The sequence below is a fragment of the Mytilus trossulus genome, unplaced genomic scaffold (assembly GCF_036588685.1).
Source record: "Mytilus trossulus isolate FHL-02 unplaced genomic scaffold, PNRI_Mtr1.1.1.hap1 h1tg000396l__unscaffolded, whole genome shotgun sequence".
Classification (NCBI taxonomy): Eukaryota; Metazoa; Mollusca; class Bivalvia; order Mytilida; family Mytilidae; genus Mytilus; species Mytilus trossulus.
The window spans coordinates 477,798-497,689 of NW_026963346.1; the positions used below are offsets into that span (position 1 = coordinate 477,798).

Genomic DNA, 19,892 nt, shown 5'->3' on the forward strand with positions numbered 1-19,892 from the left:
AAAATGTTGGATCAATAGGGATTTCAATTATAAATATAGAGAGATATTGCAAAAGATGAGTCCAAAACAGAGATTTAAAAAAAAATCCCCAAAACAGAACTATTAAACAGTTGCATACATGTATGTGCAATGTCTGTAATAAGTCATATTGTTTTAAAAATATAGATTACTATGTAATAAAACATATGAATGATAAAATATACTCCCTGTATACAACAAAATTTGTGGACAAAAATATTATGATTATGTGTGCCTTTCCACATCATTATGGATTAGTTTTGATAAAATATCAAGGTTTCTTTGAGTTATAAAAGCATTCTGTATACTACCCTGATGCCTAAAATGCTTTGGAAAAACTATAACAAATGTGTATATATATCTATGAAAATTACCAAATAATTAAGTAAATAAAAAAATGTGTTTTTTCTTTTGCAGATATTTTGTAAGAAAAAGAAGAATGTCGCTCAAACCATAATATATGAACTAAATCATCGAAAATGCTTAATGATAGCAAGATAAGCTGTCATCACAGTTATATCAATTGCTACAGAAATAGGGAATGGTGATCAATAGAAGTCATAACCTATGCTAGGGCAAAGGTGATAGAAAATAGAAATTTGTTTTGATTTTAGTTACAACAATGTTTAAGTTAGAGTCTTACATCAGCCCCCTGTTAATGGGTTATGTTGACAAGTATGTCAAACTTCGACCTGAAGATTTTCAATTGTCATTATGGGGTGGTGATGTCGTTCTCAATAATCTTGACCTTCGTTTGGATGTCATAGAAAAGGCTATTCATCTCCCTATTGTCTTCAAAAGTGGCCATATTCATGAGTTACGTATCCATGTGCCGTGGACAAAACTGGGATCTGAACCTGTTGTGATAACAATAAACACAATTGAATGTATTCTAAAATTAAGAGAAAGTCCTTATGAAGGTAGTAGCAAAGGACCAAAGTCTGACTTACGGAGGTCAAAATCAAGGCCATCATTGAAACCAAGGAAACAGGGTGAAGAAGATCTGCCACCAGGTTATTTACAAAGTTTGATGAATAAAATTGCCAACAATGTTAGTATCATCATCAATAATCTAATTGTTAAGTTTGTTGAGGACGACATTGTTTTATCTTTAAACATAAAATCAGCGGAGGTATATAGTGCAGATGAGAAGTGGGATAGAGACTTTATAGAGTTATCTCCCCCTCAGTTAGTGTTAAGGAAGGCCATCAACCTGTGTGATCTGACAGTGTGCCTTGATAAATGTGATCAGAGTGGTAAGATAGAACATTATCAGGATCCACTGATCTACAGGTGCTCCGTCACAGGGAGGTTATACGCCAAGTACGATTCTGTTAATGCCAAGCGGGCGAGCGTAACAAAGTTTGACCTGTTCTGTGAACATTTAGACGTATCATTGACGGATACACAACTTCCAATGTTTGAGAGACTAATAGAACTATGTATGGCATTGTATTATGGTACATTAGATCCAGCCAAGAAAGACGAGGGACATGATAGTACTAGTACTGTTTATGAAGAAGACAGCAGTATAACTATCGGTAAGATCAGGCTTAAAAAAGTCACAAACCCTTTCTAATTTTCGTCTGCAATAATTTTTAGTCATAATTCAAACAAAGAAGATTAGATTTGATATTTACAACACATACATGTACAAACAACATAAACACAATAGATAAAGAAGTAAAAACAAAGATTTAAATGTTTGCCTACATTTACTCAGTATGCCAACCCATCAAATTAAATATCTTGAATACACACTGATTACTTTATGTATTTTTAAATAAACATAGAACTTGATTGATATTATAAAAGTTTCTACCTTATAAGAACAAAAATGAAGAGAATATAAACTCATAGGTGGATCCAGGGGTGGGGGCCCCAGTGAGAAAAATTTGGTTGATTTATTATATAGGGAATCATTGAAGCATGACAGGAGCAGGCCCCCCCCCCCCCTTTTAGGTCAGTCAGCGGGCCTCCCTTAGGAAAAGTTCTGGATCCGACACTGAAACTATTCACAAATATGTTATAAATCTGGAATATATACAATGTATATATCTCCTTTTATAAGTTCATGTACATGAAAAGAGATAGCACAAAGTCGGCTAAAATAATTAAACAGGAAATGAAGTATCTGTGAAAATTAGTTAAATTACAGTAATCATTACTTATTTCAGAAGAGGAATCTGATACTTCATCTGAGTTAGATCAACAGGGATGGAGTCAGTGGATGTGGTCTTATGTACCTCAGATCTTACCAGAGAATGAGGAGGAGGGGGAGTCAGATGATACTACAACAAGGAAAAAACCTCAGCCTCCCACTCTATCTATTGGGATGTATGGACATAAAATATCTGTTATGTTTAAGGTAAGGGGATGATGGGACATAAAATATCTGTTATGTCTAAGGTAAAAAACCTCAGCCTCCCACTCTATCCATTGGGATGTATGGACATAAAATATCTGTTATGTCTAAGGTAAAAAACCTCAGCCTCCCACTCTATCCATTGGGATGTATGGACATAAAATATCTGTTATGTTTAAGGTAAGGGGATGTATGGACATAAAATATCTGTTATGTTTAAGGTAAGGGGATGATGGGACATAAAATATCTGTTATGTCTAAGGTAAAAAACCTCAGCCTCCCACTCTATCCATTAGGATGTATGGACATAAAATATCTGTCATGTTTAAGCTAAGGGGATGTATGGACATAAAATATCTGTTATGTTTAAGGTAAAGGGATGATTGGACATAAAATATCTGTTATGTTTAAGGTAAGGGGATGTATAGACATAAAATATCTGTTATGTTTAAGGTAAGGGGATGTATGGACATAAAATATCTGTTATGTTTAAGGTAAGGGGATGTATGGACATAAAATATCTGTCATGTTTAAGGTAAGTGAATGTATGGACATAAAACATCTGTCATGTTTAAGGTAAGGGGATGATGGGACATAAAATATCTGTCATGTTTAAGGTAAGGGGATGATGGGACATAAAATATCTGTCATGTTTAAGGTAAGGGGATGATGGGACATAAAATATCTGTCATGTTTCAGGTAAGGAGATGTATGGACATAAAATATCTATCATGTTTAAGGTAAGGGGATGATGGGACATAAAATATCTGTCATGTTTCAGGTAAGGGGATGATGGGACATAAAATATCTATCATGTTTAAGGTAAGGGGATGATTGAACATAAAATATCTGTCATGTTTAAGGTAGGGGAATGTATGGACATAAACTATCTGTCATGTTTAAGGTAAGGGGATGTATGGACATAAAATATCTGTCATGTTTCAGGTAAGGGGATGTATGGACATAAAATATCTGTCATGTTTTAGATAAGGGGATGATTGGACATAAACTATCTGTCATGTTTAAGGTAAGGGGATGATTGAACATAAAATATCTGTCATGTTTAAGGTAGGGGAATGTATGGACATAAACTATCTGTCATGTTTCAGGTAAGGGGATGTATGGACATAAAATATCTGTCATGTTTTAGATAAGGGGATGATTGGACATAAACTATCTGTCATGTTTAAGGTAAGGGGATGATTGAACATAAAATATCTGTCATGTTTAAGGTAGGGGAATGTATGGACATAAACTATCTGTCATGTTTAAGGTAAGGAGTTGATGGGACATAAAATATCTGTCATGTTTCAGGTAAGGGGATGTATGGACATAAAATATATGTTATGTTTAAGGTAAGGGAATGTATGGACATAAAATATCTGTCATGTTTAAGGTAAGGGGATGTATGGACATAAAATATCTGTCATGTTTCAGGTAAGGGGATGATGGGACATAAAATATCTGTCATGTTTAAGGTAAGGGGATGATTGGACATAAACTATCTGTCATGTTTAAGGTAAGGGGTTGATGGGACATAAAATATCTGTCATGTTTCAGGTAAGGGGATGTATGGACATAAAATATATGTCATGTTTAAGGTAAAGGGATGATGGGACATAAAATATCTGTCATGTTTCAGGTAAGGGGATGTATGGACATAAAATATATGTCATGTTTAAGGTAAGGGGTTGATGGGACATAAAATATCTGTCATGTTTCAGGTAAGGGGATGTATGGACATAAAATATCTGTCATGTTTCAGGTAAGGGGATGTATGGACATAAAATATCTGTCATGTTTTAGATAAGGGGATGATTGGACATAAACTATCTGTCATGTTTAAGGTAAGGGGATGATTGAACATAAAATATCTGTCATGTTTAAGGTAGGGGAATGTATGGACATAAACTATCTGTCATGTTTCAGGTAAGGGGATGTATGGACATAAAATATCTGTCATGTTTTAGATAAGGGGATGATTGGACATAAACTATCTGTCATGTTTAAGGTAAGGGGATGATTGAACATAAAATATCTGTCATGTTTAAGGTAGGGGAATGTATGGACATAAACTATCTGTCATGTTTAAGGTAAGGGGTTGATGGGACATAAAATATCTGTCATGTTTCAGGTAAGGGGATGTATGGACATAAAATATATGTTATGTTTAAGGTAAGGGAATGTATGGACATAAAATATCTGTCATGTTTAAGGTAAGGGGATGTATGGACATAAAATATCTGTCATGTTTCAGGTAAGGGGATGATGGGACATAAAATATCTGTCATGTTTAAGGTAAGGGGATGATTGGACATAAACTATCTGTCATGTTTAAGGTAAGGGGTTGATGGGACATAAAATATCTGTCATGTTTCAGGTAAGGGGATGTATGGACATAAAATATATGTCATGTTTAAGGTAAAGGGATGATGGGACATAAAATATCTGTCATGTTTCAGGTAAGGGGATGTATGGACATAAAATATCTGTCATGTTTCAGGTAAGGGGATGTATGGACATAAAATATCTGTCATGTTTAAGGTAAAGGGATGTATAGACATAAAATATCTGTCATGTTTACGGTAAAGGGATGATTGGACATAAAATATCTGTTATGTTTAAGGTAAGGGATGATTGGACATAAAATATCTGTCATGTTTCAGGTAAGGGGATGTATAGACATAAAATATCTGTTATGTTTAAGGTAAGGGAATGTATGGACATAAAATATCTGTCATGTTTAAGGTAAGGGGATGTATGGACATAAAATATCTGTCATGTTTAAGGTAAGGGGATGTATGGACATAAAATATCTGTCATGTTTCAGGTAAGGGGATGTATAGACATAAAATATCTGTCATGTTTAAGGTAAGGGAATACAGGGGTGTGGAAATGCTATGCCCGACTCGTACATTTGAACAACCGGACAAGTAATTATTTTTGTCTCAGTTGCCCGTGGACAAGTTAAAAAATATACAAGACAATGTTCAAATCCAACAAAAATATAGAATTAATTCCAAAACGTATAAAGATGTTTTAATTGATGTAAAAGAAACCAATGGTCAGCGAGGAAAAACATCAATGTTCATGATGATAAATATTATATAATACCGGAATTAGATCGATTACGAAAATAGATAAAAAAAATAAGTATGCGAACCCGAGTCGCGTAACATTGTATTGGCATTGTCTGTTGACCAGGGATCGTCGATAAGGTTTTATCCATTATTCACCGGAAGTACCATTTCTTTAGATTTTGTATCGCTATTCAGATTGATAAATATTTAATTAAACACCGGTCAAGCACTAGACTTAAGGTGGCACGGTAGTATTTCCTGGCCCATAAGGGATAATGATAGCCTTTTTAGAATTTTCACCACTTTCTAACACTGCAAAAAATTCTACATTCACAGTTAACTAAAGTACTTTCATTTTACCATTTAGAAATGAATTGGAATATGTATCATGACCGTTTACTTTTTTTGCTATTTTTAAAATCCTAAGGCCACTAGTACTTTTGGGTCTTTTATGGTGCAGTGAATGCCAAATTAAAAAAAATTCTCAAAAATTCATTTTCATCTGTATGTAAAATTATTTCATATTTTTCTACACCTGATTCATCCCTCAGTTTGGGAAAGTATGTTCAGTTGATACTGTATTTTTTGTCCAATCACACTGTTTAGATACATTTACCTAAGTAGGGTACACAAAAGAGCAACCTAAATTCTGAAAATCAAATATTACCGTGCCACCAAAAAGAGTTATGAGTCGAGTAGAAAACCAAAAACGCAAATGGAGACGGACACGAATTATTTTTAAAAACTTTAAAAAGATACGGAAGCGAGAATTTCAGACATCTTGTATGGAAATTCGGAAAATAAATTATTTTTTGTCTCATCTATAGAAGAAAGGTCAACATTATTTGATGTCAAAGTGGTTAATAGAAGGGACAATTGAATTGCCCATCATGATAATTATCAAGAAGAAAAAAAACCCAAGTGTGTCAGTGTTAAGAGAAACATCAAAAATCAATAGTTAATCTATTATTTAGTTTCCATTGCTTCACTCACTGTCCTCTTAATTTAGTATTTGTACCTAATGGCTACAATTCTTATAAAAAAACTGATGCAAAATCGTCCTCGGCATGTTATCTGATTGGTTGGTTTGCTGTTAGGTTTCTGTCCCATTGATGTTAACCCATTTCCTAAGTTTCCTAAATTTTTACACAATATAAACAAATGAGTTTCATTTGTTTGTGATGCAAAAAAGTGCTCAGAATCATATATTAGCTAACAATGATATACTTCAATATCTATTGGGACAATCAGGGCAAGTAACTTTTTTTTCGGACAAGTAAAATTTACAGTTTTACTTGCCCAGGGACAAGTGCCCACAACAAATATTCCCACACCCCTGCGGGATTTTTGGACATAACATATCTGTCATGTTTAAGATAAGGGGATGTATGGACATAAAATATCTGTTATGTTTAAGGTAAGGGATGTATGGACATAAAATATCTGTCATGTTTAAGGTAAGGGGATGTATGGACATAGAATATCTGTTATGTTTAAGGTAAGGGGATGTATGGACATAGAATATCTGTCATGTTTAAGGTAAGGGGATGTATGGACATAGAATATCTGTCATGTTTAAGGTAAGGGGATGTATGGACATAGAATATCTGTCATGTTTAAGGTAAAGGGATGTATGGACATAAAATATCTGTTATGTTTAAGGTAGGGGGATGTATGGACATAAAATATCTGTTATGTTTAAGGTAAGGGGATGTATGGACATAAAATATCTGTTATGTTTAAGGTAAGGGGATGTATGGACATAAAATATCTGTTATGTTTAAGGTAAGGGGATGTATGGACATAAAATATCTGTTATGTTTAAGGTAAGGGATGTATGGACATAAAATATCTGTCATGTTTAAGGTAAGGGGATGTATGGACATAAAATATCTGTTATGTTTAAGGTAAGGGGATGTATGGACATAAAATATCTGTCATGTTTAAGGTAGGGGAATGTATGGACATAAAATATCTGTCATGTTTAAGGTAAGGGAATGTATGGACATAAAATATCTGTTATGTTTAAGGTAAGTGAATGTATGGACATAAAATATCTGTCATGTTTAAGGTAAGGGGATGATGGGACATAAAATATCTGTCATGTTTAAGGTAAGGGGATGATTGGACATAAAATATCTGTTATGTTTAAGGTAAGGGGATGTATGGACATAAAATATCTGTTATGTTTAAGGTAAGGGGATGATGGGACATAAAATATCTGTCATGTTTAAGGTAAGGGAATGTATGGACATAAAATATCTGTTATGTTTAAGGTAAGGGGATGTATGGACATAAAATATCTGTCATGTTTAAGGTAAGGGGATGTATGGACATGAAATATCTGTTATGTTTAAGGTAAGGGGATGTATGGACATGAAATATCTGTCATGTTTGAGGTAAGGGGATGTATAGACATAGAATATCTGTCATGTTTAAGGTAAGGGGATGTATGGACATAAAATATCTGTTATGTTTAAGGTTAGGGGATAATGGGGCATAAAATATCTATCATGTTTAAGGTAAGGGAATGTATGGACATAAAATATCTGTCATGTTTAAGGTAAGGGGATGTATAGACATAAAATATCTGTCATGTTTAAGGTAAGGGGATGTATGGACATAAAATATCTGTCATGTTTAAGGTAAGGGAATGTATGGACATAAAATATCTGTCATGTTTAAGGTAAGGGGATGTATGGACATAAAATATCTGTTATGTTTAAGGTAAAGGGATGATGGGACATAAAATATCTGTTATGTTTAAGGTAAGGGGATGTATGGACATAAAATATCTGTCATGTTTAAGGTAAGGGGATGTATGGACATAAAATATCTGTCATGTTTAAGGTAAGGGGATGTATGGACATAAAATATCTGTAATGTTTAAGGTAAGGGAATGTATGGACATAAAATATCTGTTATGTTTAAGGTAAGGGGATGTATGGACATAAAATATCTGTTATGTTTAAGGTAAGGGGATGTATGGACATAAAATATCTGTTATGTTTAAGGTAAGGGGATGTATGGACATAAAATATCTGTCATGTTTAAGGTAAGGGATGTATGGACATAAAATATCTGTTATGTTTAAGGTAAGGGAATGTATAGACAGAAACTATCTGTCATGTTTAAGGTAAGGGGATGTATGGACATAGAATATCTGTCATGTTTAAGGTAAGGGGATGTATGGACATAAAATATCTGTCATGTTTAAGGTAAGGGGATGTATGGACAGAAAATATCTGTCATGTTTAAGTTAAGGGGATGTATGGACATAAAATATCTGTTATGTTTAAGGTAAGGGGATGATGGTACATAAAATATCTGTCATGTTTAAGGTAAGGGGATGTATTGACAGAAAATATCTGTTATGTTTAAGGTAAGGGGATGTATGGACATAGAATATCTGTCATGTTTAAGGTAAGGGAATGTATGGACATAAAATATCTGTCATGTTTAAGGTAAGGGGATGTATGGACATAAAATATCTGTTTTGTTTAAGGTTAAGGAATGTATGGACATAAAATATCTGTTATGTTTAAGGTAAGGGGATGTATGGACATAAAATATCTGTCATGTTTAAGGTAAGGGGATGTATGGACATAAAATATCTGTCATGTTTAAGGTAAGGGGATGTATGGACATAAAATATCTGTTATGTTTAAGGTAAGGGAATGTATGGACATAAAATATCTGTGATGATTAAGGTAAGGGAATGTATGGGTTATTAAATATCTATCATTATCATGATTATTAAGGTATTTCATGTATAAGACAGTGTTCTCCACAGATCTTTCATTTAGCATCCCTGTAAATGTAAACAGGGGAAATACCATCTTGTTTCTAAAAATGATAGCATCACATCCATAACATAATCTATAAGAAAACCACTTAAGATATATAGCATCACATTGCCCTGATGCTAAAAGACCCTAGGGAGAACACTGTAAGAAAACTTGTAATTATAGGTTTCATAACGAGTGAGAATTAGATATCGCTTGATATCAACTCGAGTTATTTAATTTCAATATAATAATAAACGAGCCTGTGGCGAGTTTGTTATTACTATTTAAATTAAATAAAGAGAGTTGATATCAAACGATATCTAATTCTCCCGAGTTGTGAAACCTATTTCTCTTATGGTAAACATGCTTTTTGTGCTTAATAAAAAAAATCCGCGAAACATCGACCCAGTCGCTTGAACATAACTGCATTGTGACGTCATATGTCCTGTTCGTCGTCAATCTTCAACATAAGACTTTTTTAAACATTTTGTACGCTTCAGAATGTAATAATATTTGAATAAGAATATATAATAAGGTGAAAAGTGTGCGTATTTTCTATATTATTGAAGAAATCGCTTATCTCCGTTGCAATGGAGGAAATGTACATCATTGTGACCTTTAACTGACCTAAAGAATATCCAATGAAAATGCCGCAATATCGTTTCAGGAGGTTTCGTTGGCCAATCAAATTAACGCATTTTTCGTATCACTTTTTCGTATCACACTCCGGACAGTGTGATACGAGAATTATCTATTCATGCGAGAAATAGATAACAGGCCCCAACCATAAGAGAATTAAGTTTACCTAATTGTAGAACAGCTTTGCAATCTTGTTTGTACACATGCATGTATGTCATATATGTGGGAATTTAAGTGGAAAAGAAAACTAAACTGAAAATAAAATAAAATCAGATTCAATGAAAATGAAAGGACAAATTTATACTCAAGTAAGGTGTTTACCTGCTAGTTGAACAGTGCAATGAGAAAATGTCATTCTTTATCAACAGTAGAAACTACATAGCAAATGATTATAGTGATACAGTAAAATGATTCCTTATCATCTTAATTTATTGTATAGCAATATTAATATATATACAGTATTTTAAATCTATTCCTACCACATTATTCTATTGCATAGCAATATATACAGTGCAGGTTAATTGATTCACTTCACCTTATTTAAATGTTACAGGAGACAACATAATCAGGTACAAGTTTATTACCAAATACTTTAAGCATAATAATACGTTGTATTTTATAGTTGACTGAAAAACTGAGAGAAAAAGTGCATTATGGTCCCCAGAAGATAGCGTTTCGCCCTTTTGTATTACTGGAGGGAGAAGGTATAGCTGTAGACATACTAGTGAAAGGTCTGGCATTCTTTGATGCACAAGTTGGAATAACACATCTCAACATGTTGTGTCAGGGACAGTGTATCTGTGGAATAAAAGATGATGCAGATACAAAGGTATGTTAATTTTCTCCCCTCTACTGCCACAATCCCTAAGAATGTTGTGTCAGGGGCAGTGTATCTGTCCATTGAAAGATGTTATTTTTTTTCCCCCTTAAGATGGTCTGTCTGGGCCAGTTTTTCTGTGGAATAAAATATGATACACTCATCTTTCTGTCGAATTACAACAAATCTGACTGACTAATCTAGTGGACATAAGTTAAGATTTGTAGTCAAATTGAATGACACGATGTATGTACGTGTAAATGCATCTGATATCTGAAGAACCTCTTGAAAGCTGCTAGGATACAGTGGCATCCATGTACACTTCCTGTGGGGATTAATGGAGATGTGTCACTAACCTATATTTATACGACAATTATTTTCACAAGGATAATCAATCTCCACCCAACATAAAAGAAGTCTGTTATTATGGTGGAGGAAGCCAAAGTACTAGGAGAGAACAACCGGGTCACTTTGTGGAAACAGAGAACCAGAGAGATATCAGAAGATTGATCTCCAGGTCAAAGTTGGGGTCAACTTTGACCAACCCAGGCCTCCAAAGTACCCATTCTAGTTTAAACTCCGGTCTGGGTACCAGAGATGTGTGTGAGAAGGTGAAAATTACCCTTCTGATGTACTGATATTTTTTAGCACCCTGAATGAGAATCAAACTCTGGACCTTCAGCACTTTAACCATCGGTCTTAACCACCAGACCACGAACTCACAAGTCTCTATTTCTTGACTATATTTTTACGTTTTTATACCAGCTTACTTAATAAAGTTCTTCCATTTTTACAGAGCTCTGTGATGGTACAAGGTGGAAACAGTTTACAGGACAAAACAGAGGCTAATTACTATTCAAATTCTCTGTTTGATAAATCTTCACCAGCCAATCAGAATGAGCCATTACAGTTAGCCCTGGATAGTGAGACACATGCTGAGATCTATACAGAACAGTATAGTCAGGTCAAGTTTGGGGCATTCTTCTTTGACTATCTGTATGTAATGGCTGATACAGAAGACAAAACTCAAGGTAGGACACTTTCTTCTTTCACTATCTATATGTAATGGCCGATACAGAAGACAAAACTCAAGGTAGGACACTTTCTTCTTTGACTATCTATATGTAATGGCTGATACAGAAGACAAAACTCAAGGTAGGACACTTTCTTCTTTGACTATCTATATGTAATGGCCGACACAGAAGACAAAACTCAAGGTAGGACACTTTCTTCTTTGACTATCTATATGTAATGGCCGACACAGAAGACAAAACTCAAGGTAGGCCACATTCTTCTTTGACTATCTATATGTAATGGCCGATACAGAAGACAAAACTCAAGGTAATACACTTTCTTCTTTGACTATCTGTATGTAATGGCCGATACAGAAGACAAAGTTCAAGGTAGGACACATTTTTCTTTGACTATCTATTTGTAATGGCCGATACAGAAGACAAAACTCAAGGTAGGACACTTTCTTTTTTGACTATCTATATGTAATGGCCGATACAGAAGACAAAACTCAAGGTAGGCCACATTCTTCTTTGACTATCTATATGTAATGGCCGACACAGAAGACAAAACTCAAGGTAGGACACTTTCTTCTTTGACTATCTATATGTAATGGCCGACACAGAAGACAAAACTCAAGGTAGGCCACATTCTTCTTTGACTATCTATATGTAATGGCCGACACAGAAGACAAAACTCAAGGTAGGCCACTTTCTTCTTTGACTATCTATACGTAATGGCCAATACAGAAGACAAAACTCAAGGTAATACACTTTCTTCTTTGACTATCTGTATGTAATGGCTGATACAGAAGACAAAACTCAAGGTAGGACACATTCTTCTTTGACTATCTATATGTAATGGCCGACACAGAAGACAAAACTCAAGGTAGGACACTTTCTTCTTTGACTATCTATATGTAATGGCCGATACAGAAGACAAAACTCAAGGTAGGACACTTTCTTCTTTGACTATCTATATGTAATGGCTGATACAGAAGACAAAACTCAAGGTAGGACACATTCTTCTTTGACTATCTATATGTAATGGCCGACACAGAAGACAAAACTCAAGGTAGGCCACATTCTTCTTTGACTATCTATATGTAATGGCCGATACAGAAGACAAAACTCAAGGTAAGACACATTCTTCTTTGACTATCTATATGTAATGGCTGACACAGAAGACAAAACTCAAGGTAATACACTTTCTTCTTTGACTATCTATATGTAATGGCTGACACAGAAGACAAAACTCAAGGTAATACACTTTCTTCTTTGACTATCTATATGTAATGGCTGACACAGAAGACAAAACTCAAGGTAGGACACTTTCTTCTTTGACTATCTGAATGTAATGGCCGACACAGAAGACAAAACTCAAGGTAGGACACATTCTTCTTTGACTATCTATATGTAATGGCTGACACAGAAGACAAAACTCAAGGTAGGACACTTTCTTCTTTGACTATCTGTATGTAATGGCCGATACAGAAGACAAAACTCAAGGTAGGACACATTCTTCTTTGACTATCTATATGTAATGGCCGACACAGAAGACAAAACTCAAGGTAGGACACTTTCTTCTTTGACTATCTATATGTAATGGCCGATACAGAAGACAAAACTCAAGGTAAGACACATTCTTCTTTGACTATCTATATGTAATGGCCGACACAGAAGACAAAACTCAAGGTAGGACACATTCTTCTTTGACTATCTATATGTAATGGCTGACACAGAAGACAAAACTCAAGGTAGGACACATTCTTCTTTGACTATCTATATGTAATGGCCGACACAGAAGACAAAACTCAAGGTAGGACACATTCTTCTTTGACTATCTATATGTAATGGCCGACACCGAAGACAAAACTCAAGGTAGGACACATTCTTCTTTGACTATCTATATGTAATGGCCGACACAGAAGACAAAACTCAAGGTAGGACACTTTCTTCTTTGACTATCTATACGTAATGGCCGACACAGAAGACAAAACTCAAGGTAGGATACTTTCTTCTTTGACTATCTATATGTAATGGCCAACACAGAAGACAACACTCAAGGTAGGACACTTTCTTCTTTGACTATCTATATGTAATGGCAGACACAGAAGACAAAACTCAAGGTAGGACACATTCTTCTTTGACTATCTTTATGTAATGGCCGACACAGAAGACAAAACTCAAGGTAGGACACATTCTTCTTTGACTATCTATATGTAATGGCTGACACAGAAGACAGAACTCAAGGTAGGACACTTTCTTCTTTGACTATCTATATGTAATGGCCGACACAGAAGACAAAACTCAAGGTAGGACACTTTCTTTTTTGACTATCTATACGTAATGGCCGACACAGAAGACAAAACTCAAGGTAGGACACTTTCTTCTTTGACTATCTATACGTAATGGCTGATTCAGAAGACAAAACTCAAGGTAGGACACTTTCTTCTTTGACTATCTATACGTAATGGCCGACACAGAAGACAAAACTCAAGGTAGGACACTTTCTTCTTTGACTATCTATATGTAATGGCCGATACAGAAGACAAAACTCAAGGTAGGACACATTCTTCTTTGACTATCTATATGTAATGGCCGACAGAAGACAAAACTCAAGGTAGGACACATTCTTCTTTGACTATCTATATGTAATGGCCGACACCGAAGACAAAACTCAAGGTAGGACACATTCTTCTTTGACTATCTATATGTAATGGCCGACACAGAAGACAAAACTCAAGGTAGGACACTTTCTTCTTTGACTATCTATACGTAATGGCCGACACAGAAGACAAAACTCAAGGTAGGACACTTTCTTCTTTGACTATCTATATGTAATGGCCAACACAGAAGACAACACTCAAGGTAGGACACTTTCTTCTTTGACTATCTATATGTAATGGCAGACACAGAAGACAAAACTCAAGGTAGGACACATTCTTCTTTGACTATCTTTATGTAATGGCCGACACAGAAGACAAAACTCAAGGTAGGACACATTCTTCTTTGACTATCTATATGTAATGGCTGACACAGAAGACAGAACTCAAGGTAGGACACTTTCTTCTTTGACTATCTATATGTAATGGCCGACACAGAAGACAAAACTCAAGGTAGGACACTTTCTTTTTTGACTATCTATACGTAATGGCCGACACAGAAGACAAAACTCAAGGTAGGACACTTTCTTCTTTGACTATCTATACGTAATGGCTGATTCAGAAGACAAAACTCAAGGTAGGACACTTTCTTCTTTGACTATCTATATGTAATGGCCGACACAGAAGACAAAACTCAAGGTAGGACACTTTCTTCTTTGACTATCTATATGTAATGGCTGATACAGAAGACAAAACTCAAGGTAGGACACTTTTGTTTTTTGACTATCTATATGTAATGGCTGACACAGAAGACAAAACTCAAGGTAGGACACATTCTTCTTTGACTATCTATATGTAATGGCTGACACAGAAGACAAAACTCAAGGTAGGACACATTCTTCTTTGACTATCTATATGTAATGGCTGACACAGAAGACAAAACTCAAGGTAGGACACTTTCTTCTTTGACAACCTATATGTAATGGCCGACACAGAAGACAAAACTCAAGGTAGGACACTTTCTTCTTTGACTATCTATATGTAATGGCCGACACAGAAGACAAAACTGAAGGTAGGACACATTCTTCTTTGACTATCTATATGTAATGGCTGATACAGAAGACAAAACTCAAGGTAGGACACTTTCTTCTTTGACAACCTATATGTAATGGCCGACACAGAAGACAAAACTCAAGGTAGGACCACATTCTTTTTTGACTATCTATATGTAATGGCCGATACAGAAGACAAAGTTCAAGGTAGGACACTTTCTTCTTTGACTATCTATTTGTAATGGCTGATTCAGAAGACAAAACTCAAGGTAGGACACTTTCTTCTTTGACTATCTATACGTAATGGCCGACACAGAAGACAAAGTTCAAGGTAGGACACTTTCTTCTTTGACTATCTATATGTAATGGCTGATTCAGAAGACAAAACTCAAGGTAGGACACTTTCATCTTTGACTATCTATATGTAATGGCCCACACAGAAGACAAAACTCAAGGTAGGACACTTTCTTCTTTGACTATCTATATGTAATGGCTGACACAGAAGACAAAACTCAAGGTAGGACACATTCTTCTTTGACTATATGTAATGGCTGACACAGAAGACAAAACTCAAGGTAGGACACTTTCTTCTTTGACTATCTATATGTAATGGCTGATTCAGAAGACAAAACTCAAGATATGACACTTTCTTCTTTGACTATCTATATGTAATGGCCGACACAGAAGACAAAACTCAAGGTAGGACACTTTCTTCTTTGACTATCTATACGTAATGGCCGACACAGAAGACAAAACTCAAGGTAGGACACCTTCTTCTTTGACTATCTATACGTAATGGCCGACACAGAAGACAAAACTCAAGGTAGGACACTTTCTTCTTTGACTATCTATACGTAATGGCTGATTCAGAAGACAAAACTCAAGGTAGGACACTTTCTTCTTTGACTATCTATACGTAATGGCCGACACAGAAGACAAAACTCAAGGTAGGACACTTTCTTCTTTGACTGTCTATACGTAATGGCTGATTCAGAAGACAAAACTCAAGGTAGGACACTTTCTTCTTTGACTATCTATATGTAATGGCTGATACAGAAGACAAAACTCAAGGTAGGATACTTTCTTCTTTGACTATCTATATGTAATGGCTGACACAGAAGACAAAACTCAAGGTAGGACACTTTCTTCTTTGACTATCTATATGTAATGGCTGACACAGAAGACAAAACTCAAGGTAGGACACTTTCTTCTTTGACTATCTATATGTAATGGCTGACACAGAAGACAAAACTCAAGGTAGGACACTTTCTTCTTTGACTATCTATATGTAATGGCTGACACAGAAGACAAAACTCAAGGTAGGATACTTTCTTCTTTGACTATCTATATGTAATGGCCGACACAGAAGACAAAACTCAAGGTAGGACACTTTTGGAGATTGAATATGTAAACTTGTAAATAGAATGAATTAAAAGGTGATTTTTAAATTCATGAATGAGATGATATTCATCTCAAAACATATTTTTGTTAAGTCTTATGATGTTTGAAATGCTTTCATCTGTTTTACAGTAAAGATTTATAATGCAACGTTTCAAGAAGACTTAAGTTTTCTCGTTTGAATTGTTCTACTTTGTCATTATGGGGCCTTTTATAGCTGACTATGCAGTATGGGCTTTGCTCATTGTTGAAGACAGTACGGTGACTTAAAGTTATAAATTTCTGTGTTATTTGGTCTCTTGTGGAGAGTTGCCTCATTGGCAATCATACCTTGTCTTCTTTTATATATTTAAAATATTAATAAGTTTGAATAATTATGTTTGTGTTTATTTATCATGTTAATGATGCCATGACTTTCTTCTGTTTATTTTCAGGAAAAGGAACCAGTGTTTCATCTGTTTCAGACATCACAGAAACTTTATTCATGAAAGAGACGTCACTGATACGTTTTATTATTGGTCCGTGTCAGATAAATGCTTCCTCTTCATCAGTACACAGGTTCAGGAAGATACTGGCTTGTGCATATAATTATAATTATGAACCTTACTACAAAGGAAAACCGGGTACGTCTATAGATATCAGGTCACTGTTGTGTTTTTTTTAATTGCTCAATGTCTTTTAGATATTTAAGGTACAGATTAACTGAGCTACTAGCAGTACCTCCAATTATGAAAATTAGGTTGTATTCAAAGATAATCTAAGTACATGTGTAAATATATGGTCACCAATGTGTTAATAGTTGGACTATTTATTAAATATAAAAAAAACTCTCCATCAAAGTTAAAATGGAATAAATGTAAGCAATTATAGGCAACTGTATTACCTGCAATGTTTGTCTTATGTCCTTGTATGATTAATGGGAAAAGTAAAGGTTTCATATAACTGTTTGGTTTTAATCCCTTTTCCAGAAGTTTCAATCATCTTGCAGATCCTGTGTCCTTCCTTCGCTTACAATGTGCTTCATTCTGCTTTCTGTTTTAAAAACATTTCAGAATTCTCTTCTTTTGTCTTAAATGATCCACATCTTCAAAAATATGAAGGCTTAAATTTCATTGGCTGGTAATATTTAATAGAACCATGGAAGTATTATATTGACAGGAACTACAACGATTAATTAGCATTCATTTATAACCGGGGTAGCCCTGTAGAAAAGATATGGAAACTGTCTAATTAGTATGCTGTCGATAATTTCTTTTGTGACTATCTGCAATGCCGCGGTCATACATTGACCAGAGATACTTCTTATCAATCACGTGGTTTTAATCGAGACAGCTTGACAGTATTACCTGTCGGAAAACACCTTTACTTATCTCAATCGCGTCGTTAGACCTTTATTCGTGAACAACTTAATCAAACAAATCGACTGATGCATAAAAAATGAAAATCGGCCCAGAATTATGTATTTTACAACGATTTGAAATAGTGAGTGATAATATTTTATTAGGTTGTGGGTGAAGTTTAAATCACGATTAAGGTGTGTTCCGGTTACCGCCGGTTAACAATAAATATACTTCATAAATATTAAAACTGTGAAGTTTGGAGTAATATATATGGTTAAGTTACTGGATAATCCTGAAAAGTAGAAATTTCTAGTTTACGATACGAAAATTAATCGAGCAAGTACCAATCAACAAAATACAGCAGAAGAAAACAGAGACCTTACTACGTTATATAGCTATTTATATAACACATTTCTGTCCCCTAAAATATGTTATCACTATCCGACCAAATGAATCCGTTCAAATGATACTGGTAAATATTTTTGAACAGTTGCACAAGAATGCGTATAATGTCACTATACAAATCCTTGAGTCGGGGTTCAGCTGAACATTCGTATATACCAATTTACCAATGATCTTACCCTGGATTGAGAGAAATGTTTAATAATTTCTACATTTATTTAAAATCTCTTTGACCTTTGATTTTATCAGAACGATCATTTACAATCGTCTTAAATATGCAGGAAATGTGTGCCACGCAGTGGAGTAAACCAAATACTTGAGTAAACAGTAGTTATTATATAATCACAACTTGCGATATATGTATATTACATAAAGTGCAATTTCTACCGAAAAATAAATTTAAAAAACCGGGCATTTATTCAATAAATTTGGTACAAATTTCCATCGTCAATGTGTTTTTCTATAGAATTAATGATGACTCGCATTAATCCACCAATCACTCAATCGGCACACATATGCAAACGTAAGGTAACGGAATCTGCCGAGGTTTGCCGATTGCTGTTTCCTAAGAATTTATCACAACTTTCAATTGCTTCGTTTATTTCTGTAATCCCGAAAGCAACCTAGAATGACAATATTATAGGGCACCACACACTGGTATGTAAATAATGTTCCATGTTTTAAGCTAATTAACATGTCATTAAATTGCGCGCGGCATCGCACATGAACCATTTGTAGTCGGGTCGTAGTAGTTCCTGTCAATATAATACTTCCATGATAGAACAGACCCTAAAATGCATTGTTGTCAGATTCTTGTAAGGAAAGCATGGAGACAGGATATCTGTATTAGATTGAATTATTTGCAGTTTGCCCTGCTTGCCTATGACCTCTAAAAATCAAGTTTCAGGTAGATAGTTTCAAAATTCTTATGAATTAACTACTTCCCTTAAAAATGACGAAACTGGTCCCCGTACAACAGATTAATAAAATTGAGAATGGAAATGGGGAATGTGTCAAAGAGACAACAACCCGACCAAATAAAATACAACAGCAGAAGGTCACCAACAGGTCTTCAATGTAGCTCATTATAACTAGATTTAAAACTTTCCACTTAGCCTTAGATATTTTAATTGCATACTTTGCCAATTTCATTGCTTTTTCTACAGAAAATGTTAATGAAAGTCGACCACATCCAACAGAGGAGCAGATAAAGATCTTAGAGGAATTCATTCCAACAAAAACATTCCATATAAGTCTTCTACAACCAGTCCTAAATGTATACTATGCTGAGCATCCATCCTGTGATATACCCAAGAAATCTTATAAAACTGTTCACCATCAAAAGGTATAATGTAATTCCATGTACTTTTATAATTA

General features: G+C 34.8%; 1 protein-coding gene across 1 annotated transcript in view; it reads left to right on the forward strand.

Annotated features, from left to right (window-relative positions):
• The first annotated feature begins 440 nt into the window (after window positions 1–440).
• Window positions 441–19,892, forward strand: part of LOC134702083 (intermembrane lipid transfer protein VPS13B-like) — a 100,685-nt gene continuing 81,233 nt past the window's right edge. Inside the window, exons 1-7 of the mRNA XM_063563173.1 lie at window positions 441–1,559; window positions 2,196–2,386; window positions 10,513–10,719; window positions 11,094–11,318; window positions 11,504–11,738; window positions 17,208–17,396; window positions 19,682–19,860. Coding sequence (XP_063419243.1) covers window positions 641–1,559; window positions 2,196–2,386; window positions 10,513–10,719; window positions 11,094–11,318; window positions 11,504–11,738; window positions 17,208–17,396; window positions 19,682–19,860 — 2,145 coding nt within the window. The 5' untranslated portion in view covers window positions 441–640. The remainder of the gene's footprint in view (window positions 1,560–2,195; window positions 2,387–10,512; window positions 10,720–11,093; window positions 11,319–11,503; window positions 11,739–17,207; window positions 17,397–19,681; window positions 19,861–19,892) is intronic.